At 56.1% G+C, this 20540-nt stretch overlaps 1 protein-coding gene across 1 annotated transcript; it reads right to left on the reverse strand.

The window, feature by feature from the left end:
• Positions 1–1286: 1286 nt before the first annotated feature.
• Positions 1287–19002, reverse strand: LOC135292314 (ephrin type-B receptor 4-like). Its single transcript, XM_064406528.1, has 11 exons — positions 17771–19002; positions 15715–15870; positions 13324–13665; positions 11757–11887; positions 9464–9592; positions 7319–7419; positions 6559–6608; positions 5553–5666; positions 3844–4119; positions 1979–2127; positions 1287–1361 (listed from the first exon to the last, which is right to left on the reverse strand). Exons 1-11 carry the CDS (start codon positions 18192–18194, stop codon positions 1287–1289), a joined length of 1947 nt encoding a protein of 648 aa, XP_064262598.1. The 5' UTR covers positions 18195–19002.
• Positions 19003–20540: the final 1538 nt, after the last annotated feature.

Consider the following 20540-nt stretch of genomic DNA (forward strand, 5'->3'; position numbering starts at 1 on the left):
GATTGCATTGGTAATGGTCCTGCTCCATGGCATTGACCACCTGGGGTATCAATAATATGGGTTATATTGGTGATATTGGTTACATTGATAACATGGGTAATGGTCCTGCTCGATCGCATTGATCACCTGGGGTATTGATCATATTGGTGATATTGGAAACATAAAGCATTGATAACATGGCTAATGATCCTGCTCGATTGCATTGACCACTTGCGAGATCGATAATATTGATCATATTGGTAATATTGGTTTACATTGATTACACTGATAGCATTGGTAACGGTCCTGCTCCATTGCGTTGATCACCTGGGGTATTGATTATATTGATTACATTGATAGCATTAGTAATGGTCCTGCTTGATCGCATTGATCACCTAGGTATTGATCATATTAGTGATATTGGTAATTTAGGGGATTTGCGGTTCCTGTGGGTTTTTTTGGGTTTTTGGGGTCCCGGATTTTGGGGCGACTCACGTCCTGGTTGGACATGTCCCAGTAGGGCCGCACCTCCTCATGAACCCCGGGTTTTTTGGGCCGATTTGGGGTTTTTTGGGCCGATTTGGGGTTTTTTGGTGAATTTGGGGTTTTCTTTGGGGTTTTTTTGGGTCTTTTGGGGTTTTTGGGGTGCCGGATTTGGGGCGACTCACGTCCTGGTTGGACATGTCCCAGTAGGGCCGCTCGCCGAAGCTCAGCACCTCCCACATGACGATGCCGTAGCTCCAGGCGTCGCTGGCCGAGGTGAAGGTGCGGAAGGCGATGGCCTCGGGCGCCGTCCAGCGGATCGGGATCTTCCCGCCCCTGCCCGGGGGCCCGGGGGGTCAGGGGGACCCCGAGACACCCCGGGAAACCTCAGAAGCAACTGGGAAATCCCAGAACACCCGGGAAACCCCCCAAAATCCCACAGGAAATCCCAAAATCCCGCCCAGGAAACCCCCGAAACACCCAGGAAACCTCAAAACCACCTGGGAAACCCCAAAACACCCCAAACCCCGCCCAGGAAACCCCAAATTTCCATCTGGGAAACCTCAAAACCACCTGGGAAATCCCAAATCCTCTGGGAAACCCCCAAACCTCCCAGGAAACCCCAAAAACCCCCAGGAAAACCCAAACCACCCAGGAAGATCCAAACTCACTGAAATCCCCCCCAAACCCGCTGGAATCCCCCCAAAACCCATTGGAATCCCCAGAACCCCCCAAAATCCCCCCAAAACCCACTGGAATCTGCCAAAACCTGCTGACATTGCCCCAAACCCCGCCGGAACGCCCCAGTCCCGCTCCCGGGGGTCTCACCAGGGAGCTGGTGTAGGTGGGGTCGTTGTCCCTGTCCCATCCAGCGCCCGCGACAGCCCGAAGTCGGACACCTGGACCCAAAACCCAACGGAGTGACCCCAAAACCCAACGGAATGACCCCAAAATCCAACAGAACCCCAAAATCCAACAGAATGACCTGAAAAATCCAACAGAACCCCAAAATCCAACTGAATGACCCCAAAAATCCAACAGGACCCACCCAAAATCCAAGAGAATCCCCCCAAAAATGCAACAGAATCATCCCAAAAATGCAACAGAACCCCCAAAATCCAACAGAATCACCCCAAAATGCAACGGAATCCCCCCAAAACCCAACAGGATCCCCCCCAAAATCCAACAGAACCCCAAAATCCAACAGAATCATCCCAAAAACCGCGGGAATGCCCCCAAAATCCAACAAAATCACCCCGAAACCCAACAGAATGACCCCAAAATCCAACAGAATTCCCCAAAACCACCAAATCACCCCAAATCCCCCCAAAACCTGCAGAGGTCCCACCTTGCAGACCAGGTGCGCGTCCACCAGGATGTTGTGTGCCCCAAAACCCCCCGAAATCACCCCATAAACCAAACAGAATCCCCCAAAACCCCCCGAAATCCCCCCAAAACCACCAGAATCACCCCAAAACCTGCTGAAATCACCCCAAATCCCCCCAAACCCGCCGACCTTGCAGACGAGGTGCGCGTCCACCAGGATGTTGCGCGCGGCCAGGTCGCGGTGCACGAAGCCGGCCTCGGCCAGGTAGGCGCATGCCGGCGGCGATGCCGCGCAGCATGGCCACCAGCTGCAGCGGGGACAGCGTCCCCCTCCCGGCCCTGGGGTCACACCGGGGTCACACAGGGGTCACGCAGGGGTCACAGGGGGACAAAGGGGACGGGGGGGTCATGTCCTCGTGCCCCTGTGGCCTGAGGAAGGTGTGGAGTGACCGATGTCCCCAAAATGTCCCCGATCCCCCAAAATGTCCCCCATGTCCCCAAAGTCCGCAAATCCCCTCAATGTCCCCAAATGTCCCCAATGTCCCCAATCCTCCCAATCTTCCCAATGTCCCCAATGTCCCCAAATCCCCTTGGTGTCCCCAATGTCCCCGATGTCCCCCAACGCCCCCAACGCCCCCATTGTCCCCTCAGTGTCCCCAATGTCCCCACCCTGAGGAAGGCGTCGAGCGCGCTGTGCTCCAGGAACTCGGTGACGATCATGGCGGGGTCTCAATGTCCCCAACGCCCCCAAAGTCCCCAAATCCCCCCAATCTTCCCAATCCCCCCAATGTCCCCAATCCTCCCAATCTTCCCAATGTCCCCAAATCCCCCCAATGTCCCCATTGTCCCCTCAGTGTCCCCACCCTGAGGAAGGCGTCGAGCGCGCCGTGCTCCAGGAACTCGGTGACGATCATGGCGGGGTCCCAATGCCCCCAACACCCCCAATGCCCCCAAATCCCCTCAGTGCCCCCAATGTCCCCGATGTCCCCTTTGTCCCCTCAATGTCCCCAAATCCCCTCGGTGTCCCCATTGTCCCCAATGCCCCAAATCCCTCCAATGTCCCCAGTGTCCCCTCAATGTCCCCAATCCTCTCAATGTCCCCATTGTCCCCTCGATGTCCCCAATGTCCCCAACGCCCCCAAAGTCCCCAATCCCCCTAACATCCCCAACACCCCCAATGTCCCCAAATCCCCCAAATGCCCCCAATGTCCCCGATGTCCCCATTGTCCCCTCAATGTCCCCAATCCTCCCATTGTCCCCAATGTCCCAGATCCCCCCAATGTCCCCCATTGTCCCTCGGTGTCCCCAATGTCCCCAATGTCCCCAATCCCCTCGATGTCCCCAATCCTCCCATTGTCCCCAATGTCCCCAATGTCCCCAATCCCCCCAATGTCCCCAACGCCCCCAATCCCCCCAACGCCCCCATTGTCCCCTCGATGTCCCCAATGTCCCCACCCTGAGGAAGGCGTCGAGCGCGCCGTGCTCCAGGAACTCGGTGACGATCATGGCGGGGTCCCAATGTCCCCAATGTCCCCAAAGTCCCCAAATCCCCCCAATCTTCCCAATGTCCTCAATGTCCCCAAATCCCCTCGATGTCCCGATGTCCCCAGCGCCCCAAATGTCCCCAATGTCCCCATTGTCCCCTCGGTGTCCCCAATCCCCCCAATGTCCCAAATCCCTCCAATGTCCCCAATGTCCCCTCAATGTTCCCAATCCTCTCGATGTCCCCATTGTCCCCAATGTCCCCTTGGTGTCCCCAGTGTCCCCACCCTGAGGAAGGCGTCGAGCGCGCCGTGCTCCAGGAACTCGGTGACGATCATGGCGGGTGCCCAACGTCCCCAAATCCCCCAAATGTCCCCAATGTCCCCAATGTCCCCAATGTCCCCAACATCCCCAAATCCCCTCGATGTCCCCAATGTCCCTGATGTCCCCATTGTCCCCTCAATGTCCCCAATCCCCCCAATGTCCCCAGTCCTCCCAATCTTCCCAATGTCCCCAAATCCCCTTGGTGTCCCCAGTGTCCCCAATGTCCCCAATCTTCCCAATGTCCCCAACGTCCCCATTGTCCCCTCGGTGTCCCCACCCTGAGGAAGGCGTCGAGCGCGCCGTGCTCCAGGAACTCGGTGACGATCATGGCGGGCGAGCCGGCGCTGACGACGCCGCGCAGCCGCAGCACGTTGGGGTGCAGGAACTGCGCCATGCGCGCGGCCTCGCGCAGGAACTCGCGCCGCTGCCGCTCGCCCGCGCCGCCCTTGAGCGTCTTGACGGCCACCTCGGCCTCGGGCTGGCCCGGCAGCGCCAGCCGCCCGCGCCACACCTCGCCGAACTCGCCTGGGGATGGGAAATGTGAATAAATGCACCCGAAATTACCGAAAATGCACTCAAAATATGGATAAATCCACCCAAAATGTGGATAAATGCACCTAAAATATGGATAAATACAGCTAAAATATGGATAAATGCACCCAAAATCCAGTTAAACCCAAGCAAAAACCCACCCACACCTCGCCGAACTCGCCTGGCGACGGGAAATGTGAATAAATGCACCCGAAATTACCCAAAATCCGGGTAAATGCACCCAAAAATCCTGATAAATGCACCCAAAATGTGGATAAACCCACTCAAAATGTGGATAAATGCACCTAAAATATGGATAAATGCACCCAAAATCCAGTTAAACCCCAGCCACACCTCGCCGAACTCGCCTGGCGACGGGAAATGTGAAGAAATGCACCCGAAATGACCCAAAATCCGGGTAAATGCACTCGAAAATACCCAAAATGTGGATAAACGCACCCAAAATGTGGATAAATACACCCAAACCCCAGCCACACCTCGCCGAACTCGCCTGGGGATGGGAAATGTGAATAAATGCACCCGAAATGACCCAAAATCTGGGTAAATGCACTCAAAATATGGATAAATCCACCCAAAATGTGGATAAATGCACCTAAAGTATGGATAAATCCACCCAAAAATACCCACACCTCGCCGAACTCGCCTGGCAACGAGAAATGTGAATAAATGCACCCGAAATTACCCAAAATACCCAAAAATCTGGGTAAATGCACTCAAAATTACACAAAATGTGGATAAAGGCACCCAAAAAATACCCCAAACCCACCCACACCTCGCCAAACTCACCTGGGGACGAAATCCAGAGAAATGCACCCGAAATTACCCAAAATGTGGATAAACGCACCCAAAACATGGATTAATCCACCCAAAAAATACCCGCACCTTGCCGAGCTCACCTGGGCCAGGTGAGACCCCTCAAAATGCCCCGAATGCCCCCAAACCGCGGCCCCAGCTGTACCCAGCTGTGCCCAGGTGTGTCCAGGTGTGTCTCAGGTGTGTCTCAGGTGTGTCTCAGGTGTCCCCAGGTGTGTCCCAGGTGTGTCCCCAGGTGTGTCCCAGGTGTCCCCAGGTGTGTCCCAGGTGTCTCAGGTGTGTCCCAGGTGTCCCCAGGTGTGTCCCAGGTGTGTCCCCAGGTGTGTCCCAGGTGTCCCCAGGTGTGTCCCAGGTGTCTCAGGTGTGTCCAGGTGTGTCCCAGGTGTGTCCCAGGTGTGTCCCAGGTGTCCCCAGGTGTGTCCCCAGGTGTGTCTCAGGTGTCCCCAGGTGTGTCCCAGGTGTGTCCCAGGTGTCTCAGGTGTGTCCAGGTGTGTCCCAGGTGTGTCCCAGGTGTCCCCAGCTGTGTCCAGGTGTGTCTCAGGTGTCCCCAGGTGTGTCCCCAGGTGTGTCCCAGGTGTCCCCCAGGGTCTCACCTGCCCCGATGACCTCGCAGATGGTGACACAGGTGACGTCGATCTCCTGGGCCAGGTCCCTCAGCGCCACCTCGGGCTCCTCGTAGGTCAGGGGGTCGATGTAGAACACGCCGCCTGCGGGGACAGGGACACACCTGGGGTCACACCTGGGGTCATTTGGGGTCACCTGGGGTCATTTGGGGTCACACCTGGGGTCACCTGCGGGGACAGGGACACACCTGGGGTCACACCTGGGGTCACCTGGGGTCACCTGGGGTCACACCTGGGGGCACCTGGGGTCACACCTGGGGTCACCCGGGGTCACACCCGGGGTCACCTGGGGTCACACCTGGGGTCACCCGGGGTCACACCCGGGGTCACCTGGGTCACCTGGGGACATTTTTGGGGCCATTTTTAGGGACATTTTGGGACATTTTTCAGGCCATTTTTGGAGATATCTGGGGACTTTTTGGGTACATTTTTAGGAATATTTGGGGACATTTGGCGACATTTTTTGGGACATTTTAGGGACATTTTTGGGGCCGGTTTTGGGGCCATTTGGGGACATTTTTAGGGTCATTTTTAGGGACATTTTTGAGCCATTTTTGGGGATATTTGGGGACATTTTTGGGGACATTTGGGGACATTCTTAGGGCCATTTTTAGGGACATTTGGGGACATTTCAGGGGACATTTCTGGGGATATTTTTGGGACAATTTTGAGGACATTTTTGGGGATATTTTTGAAGACATTTGGGGGCTTTTTGGGGCCATTTCTGGGAACATTTTTGGGGACATTTTTGGGACAATTTTGAGGACGTTTTTGGGGACAGTTTTGGGGCCGTTTTTAAGGATATTTGGGGCCATTTCTGGGGACATTTTTAGGGATATTTGGGGACATTTGGGGGACATTTTTAGAGACATTTGGGGCTATTTTTGGGGACATTTTAGGGGACATTTGGGGTCATTTTTAGGGATATTTGGGGCCATTTTGGGGCGATTTTGGGGCCGTTTTGGGGTGCCCTTACCGCGCCCCCCGGGGTCTCGTTGCCGTTTCTCCGCCCGGAGCCGCCAGCGCCTGCGGGGACAGGGGGGGATGGAGACCCCCGGGACCCCAAAATCCACCCCAAAATACCCCAAAATACCCCAAAATGCCCCCAAACCCACACAAAACACCCCAAAACACCACAAAACACCCCAAAATCCACCCAAAACACCCCAAAATCCACTCAAAACATCCAAAAACAGAACAAAATCCGCCCAAAACACCCCAAAATCCACCCCAAAATACCCCAAACCCACCCAAAACACCCCAAAACCCCCCAAAATCCACCCCAAAATACCCCAAAATGCCCCCAAACCCACCCAAAACACCCCAAAACACCCCAAAATCCAACCAAAAATCCCCCCCAAAACCCCCCAGGGACCCCAAAATCCACCCCAGGGACCCCAAATCCCCCCAAAATCCCCCCAAACCCTTCCAGAACCCCCCAAATCCACCCTGAGAGACCCCCAGACCCATTTTTGAACCCCTAATCCCCCCCAAATTCCCCCAATTCGCTCCTAATCTGCCCCAAATTCCCCCCAAGTTCCCCTAAATCCCCCAAATTCACCCCAAATCTCCCAAATCCCCCCAAAATCCCAAATTCTCCCCCAAACTCCCCCAAATCCCCCTCAAACCCCCCGGAATCTCCCCCCAAATCCCCTCAAATCTCTCCGAAATGTCCCGAAATCCCCCCAAATCCCCCCAAATGTCCCAAATTCCCCCCAGACCCCCCCGGGGCTCACCTGAGGCCGAGCAGGGCCCCCCCCAGCAGCGCCAGCACCAGGAGCCCCCCCAGGGCAGCGGCTCCGGCCACGGCCCCCCCCGGGACCCCCCCGGGACCCCTCTGTGGGGACAGCAGTTGGGGGGGCGGGGGGTTTGGGGGAAAATTGGGGGAAATTGGGGGAAATTGGGGGAAATTGGGGGGATTTTAGAGGGATTTGGGGAAATTTGGGGGGGTTTGGGGAAGTTTGGGGGGGATTTGAGGGAAAATTGGGGGAATTGGGGGGGATTTTGGGGGGTTTGAGGGGTTTTGGGGGAAAATTGGGGGAAAATGGGGGGATTTTAGAGGGATTTGGGGAAATTTGGGGGATTTGGGAGGTCCTGGGAAGGGTTTTGGGGGGAGATTTGGGGATTTGGGGGAGGTTAGGGGGAAATTCGGAATTTGGGGAATTTCGGGGGGATTTAGGGGGGATTTGGGGAATTTCAGGGGATTTGGGAGAGATTTGAGGGGATTTGGGGGGGATTTGGGGGGTGCTGGGATGGGGTTTGTGGGGGATTTGGGGGGGGTTGGGGGGGATTTGAGGGAAAATTGGGGGAATTGGGGGGGATTTTGGGGGGATTTGAGGGGTTTTGGGGGGGGGATTTTGGGGGTCCTGGGAAGGGTTTTGGAGGATTTGGGGGAAAATTGGGGATTTGGGGAAGTTTGGGGGGGATTTGGGGGGGGATTTTGGGGGAGGTTTGGGGGGATTTGGGGGAAATTGGGGGAGATTTGGGGCAGTTCAGGGCAGTTTTTGGGGTATTTCCAGGGTATTTGGGGTGTTTTTTGCCCTCACCACTGCCCGGGATGCTCACGTTGGTCTCAGGGTTATTTTGGGGCAATTTTGGGATATTTCAGGGCAGTTTTTTGGTATTTTTGGGGTATTTCAGGGTGGTTTTGGGCTATTTTAAGGTGGTTTTTGGGGTATTTTGGGGTGTTTTTGCTCTCACCAGCTCCCGGGACGCTGACAGTGGTCTCGGGGGGATTTGGGGGGTGTTTTTGGGTGTTTTTGGGGTGATTTTGGGGTGATTTTGGGGTATTTTCATGTCTCACCACTGCCCGGGATGCTGACGGTGGTCTCAGGGCTATTTTGGGGCGGTTTTGGGGTATTTTGGGGCAGTTTTTGGGGTATTTTGGGGTATTTTGGGGTGGTTTTTGGGGGTGTTTTTGGGGTATTTTGGGGTATTTTGGGGGGTTTTTGCCCTCACCAGCTCCCGGGACGCTGACGGTGGTCTCAGGGTTATTTTGGGGTGATTTTGGGGTATTTTGGGGCAGTTTTTGGGGGTGATTTTGGGGTATTTTGGGGCAGTTTTTAGGGGTGATTTTGGGGTATTTTGGGGCAGTTTTTGGGGTATTTTCATGTCTCACCACTGCCCGGGACGCTGACGGTGGTCTCAGGGTTATTTTGGGGCAGTTTTGGGGTATTTCAGGGCAGTTTTTGGGGTATTTTGGGGTGTTTTTGCCCTCACCAGCTCCCGGGACGCTGACGGTGGTCTCGGGGTTATTTTGGGGTTATTTTGGGGTATTTTGGGGTGATTTTGGGGTGTTTTTGGGTGTTTTTGGGGTATTGCGGGGCAGTTTTTGGGGTATTTTGGGGTGATTTTGGGGTATTTTGGGGTGATTTTGGGGTGTTTTTGGGTGTTTTTGGGGTATTTTGGGTATTTTGGGGTGTTTTTTGCCCTCACCACTGCCCGGGATGCTCACGTTGGTCTCAGGGTTATTTTGGGGCAATTTTGGGATATTTCAGGGCAGTTTTTGGTATTTTTGGGGTATTTCAGGGTGGTTTTGGGCTATTTTAAGGTGGTTTTTGGGGTATTTTGGGGTATTTTGGGGTGTTTTTTGCCCTCACCAGCTCCCAGGACGCTGACGGTGGTCTCAGGGTTATTTTGGGGTGATTTTGGGGTATTTTGGGGCAGTTTTTGGGGGTGATTTTGGGGTATTTTGGGGCAGTTTTTGGGGTGATTTTGGGGTATTTTGGGGCAGTTTTTGGGGTATTTTCATGTCTCACCACTGCCCGGGACGCTGACGGTGGTCTCGGGGGAATTTGAGGGGTATTTTGGGGTGATTTTGGGGTATTTTGGGGTGATTTTGGGGTATTTTGGGGCAGTTTTTGGGGTGTTTTTGCCCTCACCACTGCCCGGGATGCTGACGGTGGTCTCGGGCCCGAAGTCGCCGTAGCCCCCCGGCGAGCGCGCCCGCACCCGCACCCCGTAGAGCCCCCCCCGGCGCAGCCCCCCCAGCTCCGCCCGCGGCCGCGGCACCGTCAGGAACTGGGGGGGCCCCTCGCCGCCCCCCCAGCTGGGCGGGGGGAGAAACCAAATTAACACAGAAATTCCAGCCCAAAAAACCCAAATTAACACAGAAATACCAGCCCAAATTAACCCAAAAAAACCCCAAATTAACACAGAAATACCAGCCCAAATTAACCCAAATTAACCCCAAATTAACACAGAAATACCAGCCCAAAAAACCCCAAATTAACCCCAAATTAACACAGAAATTCCAGCCCAAAAACCCCAAATTAACACAGAAATTCCAGCCCAAATTAACACAGAAATTCCAGCCCAAAAACCCCAAATTAACAGAGAAATACCAGCCCAAAAAACCCAAATTAACAGAGAAATACCAGCCCAAAAAACCCAAATTAACCCAAATTAACACAGAAATACCAGCCCCAAAACCCCAAATTAACACAGAAATTCCAGCCCAAAAAACCCAAATTAACACAGAAATTCCAGCCCAAAAAACCCAAATTAACACAGAAATACCAGCCCAAATTAACCCCAAATTAACACAGAAATTCCAGCCCAAAAACCCAAATTAACCCAAATTAACACAGAAATACCAGCCCAAATTAACCCCAAATTAACAGAGAAATACCAGCCCAAAAAACCCCTAATTAACCCAAATTAACCCCAAATTAACACAGAAATTCCAGCCCAAAAAACCCAAATTAACACAGAAATACCAGCCCAAATTAACCCCAAATTAACACAGAAATACCAGCCCAAAAAACCCAAATTAACAGAGAAATACCAGCCCAAAAACCCCAAATTAATCCAAATTAACACAGAAATACCAGCCCAAATTAACACAAAATAAACACCAAAAAAACCCCAAATTAACACAGAAATACCAGCCCGAATTAACCCAAAAAACCCCAAATTAACACAGAAATACCAGCCCAAAAACCCCCAAATTAACCCAAATTAACCCCAAATTAACCCCAAATTAACACAGAAATACCAGCCCAAAAACCCCAAATTAACAGAGAAATACCAGCCCAAAAAACCCCAAATTAACCCCAAAAAACCCAAAATTAACCCAAAAATACCACCCAGAGTAACCCGAAATTAACCCAGAAATACAACCCAGAGTAACAGAAAATTAACCCCAAAACCCTGAAATTAACACAAAATTAAATCCCCAAAAAACCCCAAATTAACCCAGAAATACCACCCCGAATTAACACAAAATTGACCGAAAACCCCCAAATTAACCCAAAATTAAACCCCAAAAACTTCACCAAAAGAAACCCAAAAATACCCCAAATAAACCCCCCAAATAAACCCCCAAATAAACCCCCCAAATCCCCCAAATCTCCCCCAGACCCCCTAAAAATTTCCCCAAATCCCCCCAAGCCCTCCCTAAAATACCCCAAATCCCCCCCAAATCCCCCTTAAATCCCCCAAAATCCCCCTTAAATCCCCCCAAAGCCCCCAAAATCCCCCCAATCCCACCCAAATCCCCCTAAAATCCCCCCAAGATCCCCCAAAACCCCCCCAAACCCTCCCCAAATCCCCCCAAAAATCCCAAAATCCCCCAAAATCCCCCTCGTGCCCCCCCAATCCCACCCAAATTCCCCTGAAATCCCTCCGAGACCCCCAAACCCTCCCCAAATCCCCAAAAAATCCCCAAAAATCCCCAAAAATCCCCAAAAATCCCCCCAAAAATCCCCAAAAATCCCACAAAATCCCCAAAAATCCCCCCAAGACCCCCCGAAACCCCCCCAAACCCTCCCCAAATCCCCAAAAATCCCCTAAAATCCCCTAAAATCCCCCCAGACCCCCAAAAAATGCCCCCAAATTCCCCCCAAAATCCCACAAAAATCCCCCAAAATCCCAAAACCCCCCCAAAATCCCCCCAATCCCACCCAAATTCCCCTGAAATCCCTCCGAGACCCCCAAACCCTCCCCAAATCCCCCGAAAAATCCCCAAAAATCCCCCAAAATCCCCCAAAATCCCCCCAAAATCCCCAAAAATCCCCCAAAATCCCCAAAAATCCCCCCAAGACCCCCCCAAAACCCCCCCAAACCCTCCCCAAATCCCCCGAAAAATCCCCTAAAATCCCCTAAAATCCCCAAAAATCCCCCAAACCCCCCAAAACCCCCCCAAATCCCCCCCGCCCCCCCGCCCCCTCCCACCTTCTGGTAGAACTTGACCTCGTAGTCCAGCACGGGGGGCCCGGGGGGGCCCGGGGGGGGGCTGGGCCAGGCCAGGGTGACCCCCCCGGGCCCCTCCCCCACGCGCACCACGTCCCACACGGGGGGCGGCACTGGGGGGGCGGGGGGGGGGCAGGGGTGAATTTGGGGTTTTTGGGGTTTTTGGGGTTTTTTTTGAGGGGTTTTTGGGGGGGTTTTGGGGGGGTTTTGGGGGGGTTTGGGGGGATTTGGGTTTTTTGGGGGGGATTTTGGGGGTTTTTGTGGGGGGTCTCAGGGAGTTTTGGGGTGATTTTGGGGAGGTTTTGGGTTTTTTGGGGGGACTTTGGGGTGATTTGGGGGGTTTTGGGTTTTTCGGGGGATTTTGGGGTTTTTGTGGGGCTCTCGGGAGGTTTTGGGGTGATTTTGGGGTTTTTTTGGGTTTTATGGGGGGGTTTTGGGGCGATTTTTGGGGGGCTTGGGGTTTTTGGGAGAATCCCAGGGGGTTTTGGGGGGGTTTTTGGTGTTTTTTTTTGGGGGGTGGGGGGGGTTGGGTTTTTTTTTTTTGTTTTTTGGGGGTGGTTTAGGGGGTGTTTTGGGTTTTTGGGAGGGATTTTGGGTTTTTTTTTGGGGGGGATTTGGGGGTTTTGGAGTTTTTTGGGGTTTTTTTTTTGGGATTTGGGGTTTTTAGGGGTTTTTTGGGGGGGGTCATGGAGTTTTTGGGGTGATGTTGGGGTTTTGGGGTTTTTTGAGGGGGGTGAGGGGGGTTTTGGGGTGGTTTTGGGGTTTTTTGGGGGGGTTTTGGGGGGGTATTTTGGTTTTTGGAGGTTTTTTTTGGGGGGGGGTGGGGTTTTTGGGGGGTCCCAGGGGGTTTTTGAGGTGATTTTGGGGTTTTTTTGGGTTTTTTTGGGAAGGGATTTGGGGGGTTTTGGGGTGATTTTGCAGATTTTTGGGGTTTTTTGGGAGGTCCCGGGGGGGTTGGGGATTTTCGGGTTTTTTTGTGGATTTCTTGGGGTGATTTGGGGCTGTTTGGGGGGATTTTGGGGTGTCTCGGGGGTTTTTGGGGTATTTTGGGGGTCTCACCGTCGGCCCCCGCCGTGACGTTGATCTCGGCCGCGGGGGGCTCGGGGGGGGGGGGGTTTGGGTGGGTTTTAGGGGGTCTCTGGGTGGGTTTTGGGGGTATTTTGGGGTATTTTGGGCTGTTTTGAGCCGTTTTAGGCTGTTTTTTGGGGTGTTTCGGGGGTCTCACCATCCGCCCCCGCGGTGACGTTGATCTCGGCCGCGGGGGGCTCGGGGGTCCCGGGGGGGGGGGTTTGGGGGTATTTTGGGATGGTTTTTGGGGTATTTTGGGCTGTTTTGGGCGGTTTTGAGCCGTTTTAGGGTTATTTTTGGGGTGTTTCGGGGGTCTCACTGTCGGCCCCCACTGTGACGTTGATCTCGGCCGCGGGGGCCTCGGGGGGGGGTTTGGGTGGGTTTTAGGGGGTCTCTGGGTGGGTTTTTGGGGTATTTTGGGCTGTTTTGGGCCGTTTTGAGCCGTTTTAGGGTTATTTTTGGGCTGTTTCGGGGGTCTCACCGTCGGCCCCCGCGGTGACGTTGATCTCGGCCGCGGGGGGCTCGGGGGTCCCGGGGGGGGTGACCCCGCTGCGGGCGCTGACCCGGAAGCTGTAGGTGAGGCGGGGGCGCAGCCCGGCCGCGCTGACCGCGGGGGTCCGCAGCCCCTGGGGAGGGGGCGTCCAGGCCAGGCCGGCGCAGGGCCCGCAGGCGGGGGGCGCGCCCCGGGGCGGGGGGCACGCCCGGCACCCCACGTGGTAGCGCAGGTCCGGGCGCTCGCCCCCCGCCCGGGGGGGGCTCCAGGACAGGCGGACCCCCGAGCCGTTCACCTGCGCCGCCAGCGCGCGGGGGGCCGAGGGGGGCGCTGCGCGGAATTGGGGAGGGGGGCGAGGTCAGGGGGGGCCACCCGAGTCGCCGCTGGGGGGGGGGAATCCGCCAAGGACCCCCCCCCCCAAAAATCCCCAGGACAGAAACACAGCCGGGACCCCCCAAATCAACACCGGGACCCCCCAAATCCCCCCTTGGGACCCCCCAAATCCCCCCCTTGAGACCCCCAAAACCCACCCAGGACCCCCCAAAAATCCCCAGGACAGAAACACAGCCGGGACCCCCCCGAATCAACCCCGGGACCCCCAAAAAAGCACCCGGGACCCCCCAAATCCCCCCTTGGGACCCCCTAAATCCCCCCTCTTTGAGACCCCCAAATCCCCCCTTTGAGACCCCCAAAAACCACCCAGGACCCCCCAAAAATCCCCAGGACAGAAACACAGCCAGGACCCCCCCAAATCAACCCCGGGACCCCCAAAAAACCACCCAGGACCCCCCCCCAAATCCCCCCTTGGGACCCCCTAAATCCCCCCTCTTGAGACCCCCAAATCCCCCCCTTGAAACCCCCAAAAACCACCCAGGACCCCCCAAAAATCCCCCAGGACAGAAACTCAACCCCGGGACCCCCAAAAACCACCCAGGACCCCCCAAAAATCCCCCTTGGGGAGAAACTCACCAAGGACCCCCCCCCCAAAACAAACCCGGGAGGGAAACACAGCCAGGATCCCCCAAAATCGCACCTGAGACCCCCAAAATGCTCCCCCAGGACCCCCAAAATGCCCTCTCTTTGAGACCCCCAAACCCCCCCCTCGAGACCCCCAAAAACCACCCAGAACCCCCCCCAAAATCCCCCCCAGATGCCCTTAATCCCCCCAAAACACCCCAAATCCCTCTCAAAAAAAAACCCCAAAATGCCCCCAAAATCCCCTCAAATCGCGCCGCACCCCCCCCAAAACCCCCCAAATCTCCTCAAAATTCCCTCAAAATCCCCCCAAAACGCCCCAAATCCCCCCCAAATCCCCTCGAAATCCCCCCAAACCACCCCAAATCCCCCCGAATCTCCCCAAATCCCCCCAAGATCCCCCCAAAACGCCCTGAATCCCCCCAAATCCCCTCCAAAATCCCCCCAAACCCCCCAAGATTCCCCAAACACCCCCAAAATCCCTCAAACTCCCCCCAAATCTGCTCAAAATCCCCCCCAATGCCCCAAATCCCCCAAGATCCCCTTAAATCCCCCCAGGATCCCCCCAAAACACCCCGAATCCCACCCAAAATCCCCCCCAAATCCCCCCAAAATGCCCCAAATCCCCCAAAATGCCCCAAAATCCCCCCAAATCCCCCCAAAATGCCCCAAATCCCCCAAATCCCCCCAAAATGCCCCAAAATCCCCCCAAATCCCCCCAAAAATGCCCCAAATCCCCCAGGATCCCCCCAAAACACCCCGAATCCCACCCAAAATCCCCCCCAAAATGCCCCAAGATCCCCCCAAAATGTCCCAAATCCCTCTCAAATCCCCCGAATCCCCCAAGATCCCCCCAAAATGCCCCGAATCCCCCCAAATCCCCTCCAAAATCCCCTCGAATCCCCCCAAGATTCCCACGAATCCCCCTAAAACACCCCAAATCCACCCCAAATCCCCCCAAATCCCCCCAAAATGCCCCAAATCCCCTCAAAATGCCCCAAATCCCCTCAAAATGCCCCAAAATCCCCCCAAATCCCCCTAAAACACCCCAAATCCACCCCAAATCCCCCCCAAAATGCCCCAAATCCCCCCAGGATCCCCCCAAAACACCCCGAATCCCACCCAAAATCCCCCCCAAAATGCCCCAAATCCCCCCAAAATGTCCCAAATCCCTCTCAAATCCCCCCGAATCCCCCCAAGATCCCCCCAAAACGCCCTGAATCCCACCCAAAATGCCCCAAAGCCCCCCAAATCCCCTCCAAAATCCCCTCGAATCCCCCCAAGATTCCCACGAATCCCCCTAAAACACCCCAAATCCCCCCGAATCCCCCCAAGATCCCCCAAAACGCCCTGAATCCCCCCCAAAATGCCCCGAATCCCCCCGAATCCCCCCAGATCCGGCACCGGAGCAGCGGTCCGGGGGTCCCTCTCCGGGGGCGCGGAAGAAGCCGGCCCGGCAGGGGCAGGCGGCGGCGCCGGGGGAGGGGGCTTCGCTCTGGGGGGGGCAGGGCCGGCAGCGACCCCCCCCCGCCTCCGCCTTGAACGTCTCGGGGGGGCAGGCTGGGGACAAGGGGGGGGGGTCACCGGGGAGGGGCCGGAGACCCCCCCGGAATGTCCCAAAGTACGGGGAAATGGCCTGAAACGCCGTAAAATGTCCCAAAACCACCCCAAAATGCCCTGAAACACCTCAAAACCACGCTGAAATACCCAAAAAACACCCTGAAATACAGCAAAACCACACCAAAACACACCAAAATACCCTAAAACACACCAAAACCACACCAAAACCACACCAAAATATCCTAAAACGCACCAAAACCACCATAAAATATCCGCAAAATACCCTAAAATACACCAAAATACCCTAAAACGCCTCAAAACCACGCTGAAATACCCTGAAATGCACCAAAAACACAGTAAAATATCCAAAAAACACCCTGAAATACACCAAAACCTCACCAAAACACACCAAAATACCCTAAAACACACCAAAACCACACCAAAACCACACCAAAATATCCTAAAATGCACCAAAACCACCATAAAATATCCGCAAAATACCCTAAAATACACCAAAATACCCTAAAACACCTCAAAACCACGCTGAAATACCCTGAAATGCACCAAAAACACAGTAAAATATCCAAAAACACCCTGAAATACACCAAAATACCCTAAAACGCCTCAAAAGCACGCTGAAATACCCAAAAGACACCCTAAAGTACAGGGAAATAGCCTAAAACACACCAAAACCACTCTAAAACGCCAAAAACGCCCCAAAATACGCCAAAACACCCTGAAACACACCAAAACCACTCTAAAAAGCCCCAAAACACCCCAAAAAACACCAAAATACCCTAAAACACCTCAAAACCAGTAAAATACCCTAAAACGCACCAAAACAACCTAAAAGACACCAAAACCACACCAAAACACCCCAAAATACACCAAAATGCCCTAAAACACACTGAAATACCCAAAAAACACCCTAAAATACAGGAAAATACCCTAAAACACACCAAAACACCCTGAAATGCACTAAAGCAGCCCAAAACACCCCCAAACCAATCCCAGACACACCCCAAAACACCCCAAAATCCCAAAAATCACCCAAAATCCCCCCAAACTCACGCCGGCACCCCGTCCCCTCGCCGGGCTCCATCCCCACCGCGCACATGCAGCCCAGCGCGGGCGGCTCGGCCTAATGCCCATGTCACACCTCAAACACCCCAAAACCACCCAAAATCCCCTCAAACACCCCAAAATCCCCTGAAATCACCCCAAAGTCACACCGGCACCCCGTCCCCTCGCCGGGCTCCATCCCCACGGCGCACACGCAGCCCAGCGCGGGCGGCTCGGCCTAGCGCCCGTTCCACACCCTTTAACACCCCAAAACCACCCCAAAACCACCCAAAATCCCTCAAACACCCCAAAATCCCCTGAAATCACCCCAAACTCACGCCGGCACCCCGTCCCCTCGCCGGGCTCCATCCCCACCGCGCACATGCAGCCCAGCGCGGGCGGCTCGGCCTAGCGCCCGTGTCACACCCTGTAACACCCCAAACACACCCCAAAACCACCCAAACACCCCAAAACCACCCCAAAACCACCCAAAATCGCCCCAAACTCACGCCGGCACCCCGTCCCTTCACTCGGCTCCATCCCCACGGCGCAGACACAGCCCAGCGCGGGCGGCTCGGCCCAGCGCCCTTCCCACACCCTGTAACACCCCAAAACCACCCCAAAACCCCCAAAAAACATCCAAAATCAACCCAAAAGACCCCAAATCCCCCAGACTCACGCCGGCACCCCGTTTCTTCACTGGGCTCCATGCCGACCCCGCAGACGCAGCCCAGCGCGGGCGGCTCGGCCTAGTGCCCATGTCACACCAGAAACCACCCCAAAACCACCCAAAATCCCCTCAAACACACCAAAACCACCCAAATCGCCCCAAACTCACGCCGGCACCCCGTCCCCTCGCTCGGCTCCATGCCGACCCCGCAGACGCAGCCCAGCGCGGGCGGCTCGGCCCAGCGCCCGTCCTCGCGGCAGTACATCAGCGGCCGGCCCTCGCCCGCCGGCACGGCGCCCGGCACGCAGGCCCCGGCCACGGGCGCCACCAGCTCGGCGGGCACGGTGGCCGGGAAGCGCGCCAGGCGCGCGGTGGCGGCCGGGCAGCGGCGGAAGAAGAGGCGCACGGAGAGCAGCGCCATGCAGGCGCCCAGGTCCTGGAAGGCCAGGTAGAAGCCGGCGCGGCTCAGCGGGCCCAGCCGCAGCACCTTGCGGTTGACGCGGCCCCGCGGCCCGGCGCCGCCGCCGCTCCCCGGCCAGCGCGCCAGGTGCTCGGCGGCCACGGTGTCCACCTTGACGTAGGGGTTCTCCATCCAGGGCGGCGAGGTGGCCGTGGCCGTGTCGGCGTCCGACTCGTGGTAGAACACCGAGAAGGTTTCCTTGCAGGCGCGCGGCGCGGCGCGGCGGCGCCGGGCGGGGCCCCGCGGGTGGAACAGCTGGGGAGGGGCGTCGCTGTCGTGGAGGTCGGGGGGTTCGGGGTGGTTTCCATGGAGATCGAGGGTTTCAGGGTGGTTTCATGGAGATCGAGGGGTTCATGGTGGTCGTCATGGAGATCGAGGGGTTCGGGGTCGTTTCCATGGAGATCGAGGGGTTCGGGGTGGTCGTCATGGAGATCAATGGGTTTGGGGTGGTTTCCATGAAAATCAAGGAGTTCGATGTTGTTGCCATGGAGATCGATGGGTTTGGGGTCGTTTACATGGAGATTGACAAGTTTGGGTTGGTTTCCATGGAGATCAACAGGTTTTGGGTGGTTGCCGTGGAGATGGATGGGTTTGGGGTCGTTTCCATGGAGATCGACAAGTTTGGGTTGGTTTCCATGGAGATTGAGGGGTTCATGGTCGTTGCCATGGAGATCGATGGGTTTGGGGTGGTTTCCAAGAAAATCACCAAGTTTGGGGTAGTTTCCACGGAGATCAAGGAGTTCATGGTGGTTGCCATGGAGATTGAAGAGTTCGAGGTCGTTTCCGTGGAGATCAACAGGTTCGGGGCGGTTTCCATGGAGATCAGTGAGTTTTGGGCTGTTTCCATGGAGATCCAGGTGTTCGGGGGCCGTTGCCATGGAGATCGAGGTGGCTGTCGCCAGGTGTGTCCCCAGGTGTGTCCTGAGCTGCCCCAGCTGTCCCCTGTGTCCTGGGCAGGCTGTCCCTGTCCCTGTCCTGTGTCCCCCGTGTCCCCCCCGGTGTCCCCAGGCCGTCACTGTCCCTGTCCCTGGCCGTGTCCCGTGTCTCCCGTGTCCCCCGTGTCCCCCCGGTGTCCCCCCCGGTGTCCCCAGGCCGTCACACGCCATCACGGTGAAGCGCAGCTCTGCCAGCACCGTGGTGGCGTCGCCGCGCGGCACCCAGCGCGAGCGCAGCCAGCTGTTCTGGGCGGGGCCACGGCTGTTCTGGGCGGGGCTAAGGCTGTTCTGGGCGGGGCCACGCCCGTCGTGGGCGGGGCTAAGGCTGTTCTGGGCGGGGCTCCAGTCATTGTGGGCGGGGCTAAAGCTGTTGTGGGAGGGGCTAAAGCTGTGATGGGAGGGGCTAAAGCTATTGTGGGCGGGGCTCCGGTCGTTGTGGGCGGGGCCGGCCCCGCCCCGCCCCGAGCAGACCTCGAAGGTGCGAACGGCCCCGCCCAGCTCGGCGTCCAGCGCGCTCAGCTCCTCCCACTGCCGGACGGATGGACAGGGACACACGGACACAGGGACAGGGACAGGGACAGACGGACACAGGACAGGGACAGACGGACACGGGACAAGGACAGGGGGACACGGGGGGGACAGAGAGGTGAGCGGCGCTGGCCCCAATGTCCCCAATGTCCCCAGGTGTGTCCCAGGTGTGTCTGTGACGTCCCCAGGTCTGTTCCAGGTGTCCCCAATGTCCCCAGGTCTGTCCCCACCCCCCCAGGTGTGTCCCAGGTGTGTCCCCAATGTCCCCAGGTGTGTCCCCACCCCCCCAAGTGTCCCAGGTGTCCCCAGGTGTGTCTGTGATGCCCCCAGGTGTGTCCCAGGTGTGTCCCCAATGTCCCCAGGTGTCCCCAGCTGTCCCAGGTGTGTCCCAGGTGTGTCTGTGACATCCCCAGGTCTGTTCCAGGTGTGTCCCCGATGTCCCCCAGGTGTGTCTCAGGTGTGTCCCCACCCCCCCAGGTGTGTCCCAGGTGTGTCTGTGATGTCCCCAAGTGTGTCCCCAGGTGTATCCCCGATGTCCCCAGGTGTCCCCAGGTGTGTCCCAGGTGTGTCCCAGGTGTGTCCCCAATGTCCCCAGGTGTCCCCAATGTCCCCAGGTGTGTCCCCACCCCCCAGGTGTCCCCAGGTGTGTCACCTGCCCCTCCCCCGGCGGGTGCACGGTCCAGCGCAGCTCGCTCGTCTCCAGCCGCGTGTCCAGCAGCGTCTCTGGGGCGGTCAAAAAACCAAAAAAAACCACAAAAACCCAAAAAACCCATAAATTTACCCCAAAACCTCAAATATCCACTAGAAAAAACACAAATATCCCCAAAAAACAAACAGAAAAACCCCACAAAACAACCAAAAAACCCCAAGTTCACCTGAAAACCTCAAATATTCCCTGGAAAAAACACAAATATCCCCACAAAAAACACAAAAAACACAAAAAAACCCAAATTCACCCCAAAACCACAAATATTCCCTGAAAAAAGCACAAATATCCCCACAAAAAACCACAAAA

The sequence above is a fragment of the Passer domesticus genome, unplaced genomic scaffold (assembly GCF_036417665.1).
Source record: "Passer domesticus isolate bPasDom1 unplaced genomic scaffold, bPasDom1.hap1 HAP1_SCAFFOLD_291, whole genome shotgun sequence".
NCBI classification, from domain to species: Eukaryota; Metazoa; Chordata; class Aves; order Passeriformes; family Passeridae; genus Passer; species Passer domesticus.

Coding starts and splice junctions, on each gene's coding strand:
- LOC135292314 (XM_064406528.1), bottom strand. CDS start 18,194: ATGGAGAACCCCTACGTCAAGGTGGACACCGTGGCCGCCGAGCACCTG. Junction 15,871..17,770: donor CGAGGGGACGGGGTGCCGGC/GTGAGTTTGGGG, acceptor CCTTGTCCCCAG/CCTGCCCCCCCGAGACGTTC. Junction 11,888..13,323: donor CGTCACCGCGGGGGCCGACG/GTGAGACCCCCG, acceptor CCGCCCCCCCAG/TGCCGCCCCCCGTGTGGGAC.